This window comes from Pristis pectinata, chromosome 13 (assembly GCF_009764475.1).
Source record: "Pristis pectinata isolate sPriPec2 chromosome 13, sPriPec2.1.pri, whole genome shotgun sequence".
Lineage (NCBI taxonomy): Eukaryota > Metazoa > Chordata > Chondrichthyes > Rhinopristiformes > Pristidae > Pristis > Pristis pectinata.
Window position 1 is genome coordinate 25,879,786 of NC_067417.1, and position 10,182 is coordinate 25,889,967.

The 10,182-nt window shown below is 37.4% G+C and overlaps 1 protein-coding gene across 1 annotated transcript in view; it reads left to right on the top strand.

The window, feature by feature from the left end:
* The window catches only part of ankrd27 (ankyrin repeat domain 27 (VPS9 domain)), a 95,163-nt gene that overhangs the window by 78,890 nt on the left and 6,091 nt on the right, over window positions 1–10,182 (top strand). The window contains 4 exon segments of the mRNA XM_052028028.1: window positions 796–915; window positions 2,950–3,123; window positions 7,908–8,022; window positions 8,374–8,458. Of these exon segments, the coding sequence (XP_051883988.1) occupies window positions 796–915; window positions 2,950–3,123; window positions 7,908–8,022; window positions 8,374–8,458 (494 nt within the window).

Genomic DNA, 10,182 nt, shown 5'->3' on the forward strand with positions numbered 1-10,182 from the left:
TCCCAGATGCAGGTGGGAAGCAACTGGACAAGGGGAGATAGGATGAGTCGAAATATGAGGAGACGAGTTCGGTGGGACAAGGGCAGGCAGAAACAATAGGCCTACCAGGACAGTCCTGTTTTTGGATCTTGGGTAAGAGATAGAAGTGGGAAGTGTGGGGTTGAGGCACTATCAGGTTAGAGGCCGTGGAGGGGAGATCTCCTGATGTAATGAGATCTGTGACAATGTGGGAGATGGCCTGGTGTATGTCGGTGGGGCCATTGTCTAGGGATTGTGAGCAGATGGTGAGTGATCGGCAGATATCAGATTGAATGATATATTCCTTCCTTTCAAATTTTACCCCTCAAAGTACTTCATTTTGGAAAATTTTATAAGATTTACTTTAATTTTTCCCTGATTCAGTGGACAGAAAGATTTTACCTTTGAAACCTATAAAACTATAACCTTTCTTACCCACTAACATTTGGAATTAGTTTGCTATAGTCATATCTTCATTCCAATATGTCTATAATGGGATGGTCAGATTAACATGTAATACTCAAACCGTGGCCTGTTTAATGCCTTGCGCAACTGTCATTCTTTCACTCTAAATAGTACATATAACTTAGAATCCGCTTTGTTCTCTATGTCCTTCTCTAACTGAAACCCCACTATCTACAAATATGGTTGTCTCAGTTCCTCTACTTGAACCTTGCCTTTTAGAACATATTTCCTTTGACCATTCTTTTCCTTGTAATATTGAACTGCCTTTTTAAATATTTAAGACTGATACCACCTGTGATTTTTTTTAAACAGATAGTAAAATACTTGCTGAATTATAATGCAAAATTGAATAAGAAAGATCTGTATGGTAATACGCCATTGCTACATGCCTGCCTTCGAGGCTATTTGGAAATTGCTGAGTTGCTGCTGGAGGTAAGGACGTCATTTGTATCATTATTTTTCATAGTTGAGGTGTTGCTCCTAATTCTGGTGAAGTCTGATTTGTTTTCTTTGTCTCTAGCACTTTAAATTCCATGGTTAAAACATACCAATTTATTTGTAGTTTGATTTTTTTTTTCCTTTGCTGGCATTCATCTCTAGGTAAGAAGATTGTATTTCAAATCCCACTCCAGAGACCTGAGCATGATCTAGAGTGTCACTACAGTGCCAATGCAGAGGGAGCTCTGCACAGTAATAGTTCCCACCACTTGCTTGTCCCTTCAGGTGGATTTAATACATGGCATTATATGTAAAAAAAAGCACTCCCCTACATTTTTGCATTACTAATTTCAGATTAACGGGTCTATGGTATCATTTCCTCTCTCACCTTTCTTAAATTGTGGGGTTGCATATGCTGCCTTTCAATATGTGGGAACACGAGGAGTTTCTTAGAATGTTGGCAATTGCTTCTTTAGTGTCTTACCTTTCAATGTAATTTCCCAGTCTGTCATAGTCTGCTCGTGTCTCTTGCCTTTATTCAGATTTAAGAATCTAATTTCAGATTGAATTAAGCCACTTTCAGTTTTTACATACAACTCCACCATATTATGATCATTTTTCTCTAAGGGCCCCTTGACTACCGGATAATCAATTAATCCTTTCCGTTATATTAGATCTAAACTAGCCTATTACCTTGTAATTGAAACAGAAAATGCAGAAAATGTTCAGCAGGTCAACACTTATCTATATATATGTTAAGGCTAGTTAATTACTGTATTAACAGTAATTACTATTACTGTTGGTGGGGGGGGGGGGGGGGGGGGGGGGGGGGGGGGGAAGCATATACAATTCCCACCGATGTTTTCTACCCTTTTGCTGTTTTGTAACTCCATCCAAACCTATTTCATCTCCTGATTTTCTGAGCTTAACTCTTTTTCCCCTTATCCCATTTTTTTTATATATACCTGTTCTGACTCTAAAGTGGAGGGAATGAAACAGTGTTCACCAGATTGAATCTTGGGATGATGGAGTTTATCTTAATGAGGAGCTATTAAGCAATTTGGGCCTATATTATGGGAGATTGATCTCATTGAAAACAAACAAAATTGTCACTGGGCTTGGGGGCAGCACGGTAGCGTAGCGGTTAGTGTGACGCTATTACAGCGCCAGCGATTGGGGTTCGATTCCCGTCGCTGTCTGTAAGGAGTTTGTAAGTTCTCCCGTGTTTGCATGAGTTTCCTCCGGGTGCTCCGGTTTCCTCCCACATTGCGAAGACATATGGGTAGGTTATTTGGGTTTAAAATGGGCGGCGTGGACTTGTTGGGCCGGAAGGGCCTGTTACCACGCTGTAAATAAAATTTAAAAAAAAAATAAAGTAGATGCCAGAATGACGTTGCTGCTGGCTGGAATACCTAGAACCAAGGGTCATGCTCTCAAAATTAGGGATCAGCCTTTAAGAACTGAGATGAGATGAGGTCTCTTCATTTAGAGGGTAGTGAACTCTCCATCTGGTAGGATTATGGAGGCTTAATCGCTGACTATATTCAGAAGAGAGATGGATTGACTTTTGGGTATGGGGCTAGTGCAGGAAAGTGGTGGTGAGGGTAAATGATAAGTTACGAGCTCATTGAATGGCTGAGCAGGCATGAAATGCCAAATGACTGCTTAAGTTATGTTTTTTCTATTCTGAGGATATGAAAGGCAATTTAACTAATGAAAGCCGGGTTTGTTCAGACTATATTCGCTTGTTATGAGTACATGTACCCTCTTCTGTTCTCTTTCCCCCTGTTCACCTTTTGAACCTTTTCAAGGCATGTGCAACACATTCTCAGCAGCTTTGCAATACTTCTTTCCATTCAAATTTTGCTTATTTCTGGCTACTTGATATTTGTACAATAACAGTTGTTTATATCCTGCAGTAAAGGAATAGCTGATGTATTTGACAGGATTTTTTTTTTGCCTTGTTTATGTACAAGTGTGTGCTGGCTCAGACTCATGTTGATGTTTGTTTGCTTTACAAATTCTCAGCATGGTGCTTCTGTCAATGTTGCCAACAACCAAGGAAATACTGCTCTGCATGAGGCTGTAAAGGGAAAGTATGAATCTCTTGTCCATCTGCTTGTGTGCAATGGAGCATCAGTCAATTTGCGAAATAAACAACAGCGTACACCAGTGGACTTCGCAGAAGCAGTCGGTGGAAAGGTAAAAGCTTGAAAGTGGCAGCTCCTTATGGATCATAGAAACATAAGAAATAACAGGAGTAGGCCAAATTGCCAGGGCAATCAGTAAAATTAGGCAACACATTCACCCTCAACTGTTTTTTTCCACTTATTTCACTTCAACCTTGATTTTCCTTGAATTCCAAAAATCTATTGAAATCAGGCTTGACTGAAACCAACTACTAACTATCGGTTGCCCTCTGCAATCCCAAAAATTCGCAACTGTCTATATGATGAAAATCTTCCTGACCGTCTTAAATAGCCAAACCCTGTCCCAGAAACTACAACCCCCAGCACCTGCCTCTCTGGTTAAGGGAAACAGTCACTCTGCAGTCATCCTAGCAGGTTCCTTCAGAACTTCATGATCACCTTTTATCCTTCTAAGCTCCAGAGAATATAGGTCCACTTTATTCAATTTATCTTCATAATAGTCTTCTCTTCCCAGGAATCAATTTGTTAAAGCTTTTGATGCATACATCCAAGGCAAATGTATCCTTCCTGAGATGAAAAGATTAAAAACTACTAATTACTTCAGATGTACCTCCAAAGCCCTGTGAAATTGTAGCTAGACCACACTGAGAATTTCCATAGTTGAAGGCCTGTTTTCTATTTCCCTTCCTAATTACTTGCTGTACCTGCCTGTTAATGTACTGTGATTCATGTTTGAGGATATCTAAATCTTTCTGAACAATATTAAATAATACTGAAGAAAGCCATTTGAAACTGCAGCTGTTCGTCCAGTTAGTCCCACCCCTCTCTTTTTTCCTCAAACCGTGTAAATATTTCTTTGAGAATTGCTAATGAATCTGATAATGAATAATTGCAAAGTTATTTACAAACAAAAAGAGACCATCAATTCTTTTCACGTATAGCCATAAAAAGCATCATTTTGCATTTTCAGAAAGCATGTTAATCCATGCTTAAAATGGCATGTCAAAGTGAATTTCAGAAATTGAGTAAATGAAACTAATTAAGTTCTAAAACTTACTTTCCTTTAACATCCAGTTATAAAATACAAAAAAAATCTCGTATGTGGTCTCCAGCTTGACCTGCTAAATATTTGCAGTAATTTAATTTAATTTAGTTTTAATTTAACTTTTTCTAAAACCTCTCTGAAATTGTCATTTGACATTAACTTAAGTTTGAAAGATTGCTGATGCAAAAAGGATTGCTGGTCAATATGCTTACATTTAAGAAATTGGATAGCCGTGTTCATTGATATTTCATGGTTCAATTCTATGAAAATTTTTTAATGCCATTGTTGGGAGAATTCAGCAATCATTAAAGAACACCTATTTACCATAAAAATCATATAAGCTATTTTACATCAGTAATGGAATAATTTCCTGTGAAAGGCAAATGATCCTTGCCGTTTACTTGGTGACTGAACTTTCTCGTAATGTACAAATGAGACTTTGCCACAATCTATTATTTATTCCATGTATTTGGATGTATTAGATATTATCCACTGGGTAATCTTTTGAGGATATTTACTGCAAATCTGATTTACCACCAACCCATGATTTGTATCTCTAAATATTTTGTTTCAATCACAAATCTTTGTGTATTGTCCCAGTCAGTTGGTAACCTCTCTTTGCAACAGTTAGCTAATTTTAAAAATCATCATCTGTTCTACTGGATCTATATTTGATTTTAAGGTCTGAAATATAGAATCATAGAACACTACAGCACAGAAAACAGGGCATTTGGCCCTTCTAGTCTGTGCCAAAACTTATTCCGCTAGTCCCATTGACCTGCACCCAGTCCATAACCCTCCAGACCTCTCCCATCCAGGTATCTGTCTAATTTATTCTTAAAACTTAAGAGTGAGCCCGCATTTATCACGTCAAATGGCAGCTCGTTCCACACTCCTACCACTCTCTGAATGAAGAAGTTCCCCTTAATGTTCCCCCTTTCACCCTAAAGCCATGTCCTCTCGTACTTATCTCTCCTAATCTAAGTGGAAAGAGCCTATTCGCATTTATTCTGTCTATACCCCTCATAATTTTGTAAACCTCTATCAAATCTCCCCTCAATCTCTATGCTTCAAGGAGTAAAGTCCTAACCTGTTCAATCTTTCCCTGTAACTCAACTCCTAAAGACCCGGCAACATTCCAGTAAATCTTCTCTGCACTCTTTCAATCTTACTGATATCCTTCCTATAGTTAGGTGACCAGAACTGCACACAATCCTCCAAATTTGGCCTCACCAATGTCTAATACAACCTCACCATAACATCCCAACTCCTATACTCAATACTTTGATTTATGAATGCCAGGATGCCAAAAGCCTTTTTTACAACCCTGTCTACCTGTGATGCCACTTTCAGGGAATTATGTATCAGAACTCCTAGATCCCTTTGTTCCTCTGCACTCCTCAGTGCCCTACCATTTACTATATAGTAGGACTAACAATCTGTATCGAACAATCTGCATATAACATTATAAGATTTACAGTTATAAAATACTAGGCACTATACTTGGTGTTGGTCAGGTTATAATGCTGGCAATCATGATTTTTACATTTCCTTTACACTTACATCAGGTTTTCTCCCCTCCATTTCATAATTTGAATAAATTTGAAGCAAATTCTCTCACAGATGGATCCTCTGTCAAATGTGTTTGCGTATTGGTTTTCTAATGTAATCATTGAATATTTTCCGAAATATACGATGCTTTAATACAGGCTTTCAATTCTTCTACTTGGGTACTTTGTGGAATTACTGGTATTGTCTGATGAAAATGTCCAGCCAGCACTAAAGTAACATCTCCCCATTAGTATTGTGTCTAAGATCTTGCAAGGTTCAATCTAATGCTTCAGTGGCTGCTTTGTGAGCCATCGTATATTCATCCCAGACAATGCTTACAATCTTTGAGAATTTGTTTTCCTTTAGTTCCCTGAGCAATGTTACATGTTGGAGTCTCCACATTTGTCAAATTTGAAGGGAGTTTAATAGCTGAACGTGCAGTTTTTCCCTGGATCAAAAATTTTGAGGTGATGCTGTGGCCAGAGCAGTCATGTTTTGTCTTTGAAAGCCTAAAGTAGATTAATAAGGAAAGTTTTTCCTGTTCCATCAGAATCATCAAAACAAAATATTGATTCATTGGTCATTGCAAATAGCTTTTGTAAGAGTATCTAAGGCATTTCTTTGGTGTCTCACAAAACTTGGTTCTTTGTCTGAGATATACTGCTCTGGTTTAAATTGTAGATAGTCTCCCACAGAAACTCAGTGCACAACTTTTCATGATCTCTTTGTGGTTCAGTTAGACTACAAGTACTGAGGTTAAGACCCTCCACATATTTAAAAAAAATCAAAAATAGATCTGAAAACAATCTCATTAATTTTCAGTGGGGGAAAATTAAAATCTGGTCTCCCTTTGACTGTGGAGGGCTTCCTCATTTGGGGTTTTAGGAAAAACTAAGACCATAGTGCACATGCTTGTGCTAAACCTGACTTGCATGCAAAACTTCAGATTTCTACGATGTTTCATCACTGAGCTCTGCACAGGACACAGACATTCTACTTCATTATGTATCTGTAGATGAAGCTCAAAAGGGGAAAGTCTGAGTTCATTTATTTCGTATCCAATAAAGACAAACTTAATATTCATCCTTCCATTATCTTATTGGGAATGGCAGTAATATTTTCTGTGTGCCTTGTAACAACAGTTCATAAGTAGTTGGAAGAGAAAACACTGTGGTGCCTATAGCAAATGTTCTTTAGTGGGATATGACTATTTGTGGTCTCCTGGATTCTGAAAGTAAGTACATGGCTACATAAAATAATCAGAAGGTTAGTAGAAAGATTGCATTCAGTTTTGGACACCAGAACCTGAGGGATTATGCATGTTGCAATACAGTAGAGATTTGCACGGTAGCACAGCGTCGCTGTCTGTAAGGAGTTTGTACATTCTCCCATGTCTGCGTGTGTTTCCTCCAGGTGCTCCGGTTTCCTCCCACATTGCAAAGACGTACTGGTAGGTTAATTGGGTTTAAAATGGGCGGCGTGGACTCGTTGGGCCAGAAGGGCCTGTTACCACGCTGTAAATAAAATTTAAAAAAAACATGTTCCTTAAAACATATTTAGTTTGTGCCATCTCTCCTCATGATCAGATTATGTAGTATGGTATCAGATTATTTGATAACCTTCCTTTGAAGTGGCCTGGGAAGTTTTACTACATCAGTGGTGCTAAAATTTCCAAGTTATCTATGATAAGTGGTTAATAGGTACATTATGAAGACTGGCTTGTATTCCCTTGATATTGCTTCTTCTGTGAGATATGCAGAACAAGAGGCACAAACCTAGAGTGAAACCAGGAAGCACTATTTTCATGCATTGGGTAATGGAAATCTGAAAAATGCTTCTCTTTAAAAAATACTATTGTCTCGTGTATATATATATATATATATATATATATATATATATTTTAGCTAAGTCAGCATTGGAGATCAATAGGTTAGTCACTAAGGGATGTGGAGTAAAAAGAGCAAAATGTAGTTGAGATACAAATCTAAATACATGACACAGTGCACTTGAGGGATTGATTTGAATTTTTGTTCCTGTATCCTTTTATTCTTCTTTAACCCACTTAACTATCACAGCGGTGTAAAGTTGTCCCTTGCATCTCTGCATGTTATTGTAGGAACCAAAGTTTGTTATATTCAAAATGATGGCTTAACCCAGATTAAGTGGAGGCTACTGTGAATGCACAATACAGAATGCCGAAGGAACTGCATTTTATTTTGTGTTCTCTTTCACATGTTCAGAATGTGGAGATTCTGAAGATTCTAGAAACTGTACCTGCTCAAGTAGTGGAAGTAGACAACGTATTCGGAGTAAATGCTGTTCGAAAACCAGTGCCTGCAAATTTCAAAAAGAAATGTAAGTTGTTTCTCATTGTAAATCAGATAATTTGTCCCAGACTGCAGCTTAACTTGTAGATTTTGTTAAGTCACTTGTTGACTTGGGTAGTTTTGTTACTGATGCTATATTTGGCAGCTGTGTCCCTGTTTCAACTACGGGAAGAATTAACAAAGGTTTCCAAGGCAAGAAGTTCTTGTGTTATTGCCATAAGAAGCTGATTTGGGCTGGAAATTGAATAGCCAAAACCTCTCTCTGTGGGACTGTACTCCAATAAAGGAGTCAGTAGCTTCAAGAAAGGGGGAAAAGCTTGAGTTATTTTTACTTGCTTGCCTGATATAGTTCACCAAAACTATTTCTTTTCCTTTCCAGCTGATGCACTTAAGAAGCTAGAAGCAACCGATGAATCAAACAGTAAAAGAATACAGCTTGCACAGTCCATACATCAATTTGACAAGTACGTAAAATGCAAATAAATGTAGATTAAAAATGAGTAATATTGATTATTTTCAAGATGTTGTTTCTTGACTGTAAAGCCTAAACTTTAGCACATATCAACTGGTGAATATGGATGGGACAATTCAAACTTTGCAGATTAAAAGGGAAACTGCTGCAGCTTGAACTGAAGCAGTCTAAATCGGTGGTCACTGATCTTTGTGGTTATTCCTGTTTGACTGATATATGAGTTAGTATGTCAAGTGGCCCATTTCATCCTCAAGTTATAATTACAATAATGACTAATTTTAAGCCAGTTAAAATAGTGTTTGTTTAGAAATGCTTAAAATATGCCATTCTTGTTTGCAACACCACCAAATTTCAGCATAATGTCCATTTTTTTTAAAGAAAAGAATGAGTCCAATTGATTTTCAACTTGTAATTTGGCACACAATTTAGGTTCATACTGAACCTTGTCCTGACCTCCTGTTTATACATCTATGTGTAGCAGACAGAGTGTGCCACACTTTAGATCATCTGCAGCAGTTTCTGATGTTTATTGCTAAGTAAAACAAAGTTGTTTTACCTTAGAGTATTGGGACTAATTTTATATCATTTTAAATAAACTTTTAAAGTGTAATATAAAACATGAAGTATGTACAGTCAATTAGCAACAGTGACATGTTTGAGGGGGTTGAGAAATCTTTGATTAAGGATGAAATCAGTGATGAGAGGATATAGAGAGGTAAGCAGTCAGTGGGGAGTTTGAGGTTAGAATTTTGTACTGAAATGGAAAAAAAGACTACTATAGCTGAAGCTGTTTCTTGACTCCTTAACAGCAGCTTAGAAGTGGTATAATACATGAATGCAGAGATTTAATGAAGTGTGAAGCAAAAAGTGTTCTTAATGTGGAATGTTGACATTCAAAAAGTCTGGTGTAAGCAGACCAGCTTGGGTCACTGAATTAGTAAATTTCTTGAGTGTTCAATTACAATATGACTCAGGAACAAAATTATTAAATTCAGTAATGAGCCAAATGTAGTTAACAATCTAATGCTATGTGAACATTTCTGGGATAGCCATCATATCATCATTGAATCAGGTGTGATATTTGAAGAGAGAAATGTGAAACAAGTAGATACTGGTAAGATTGACTTCTGTGGCTTGAGACAGATGTATTCAGAGATTACTCGTTGTTTTAAAACAAAAAAAAATCACTGGGTAGTGTTCAAGCAAGAATTTAACATTATAGAGGACTAGTTTATGTGCTTAGTTCATTTGCCTAAGGGGCAAGGGATCTACTTGCCATAAATAAGCTACAAACAACTAGAATATAAAGAACAAAATTAAAAAAGAACTTGCACAAAGAGGCAAAATCTGCCACAGATCTTGGCAAATTTGGGGAGGGGGGGGGGGGTGGGAAGGAGGGAGAACATGGAAAGAATAAAAATTGGCAAAACTGCCAGAAGTGCAATGAAAATAAACCTGCAAAGGATATCAAACACACCAAAAAATGTATAATTGTATGAGGAAGTAAGGAGTGGCTAAAAGCAACAAGGTTCTCTTGACAACTGATAATGGTTATATTGTGAATAAAACAGATGAAATCACATATTGAATAATTACTTTGCATCCACATTCACAGTAAACCACGAGAAAAAGTGCATATGCCAGAGAAACTCATAATTAGTTGGAGAGGAATTGACCAAAACTAATGCAAGCAAAACAGTACTGATGTAGGCTGTT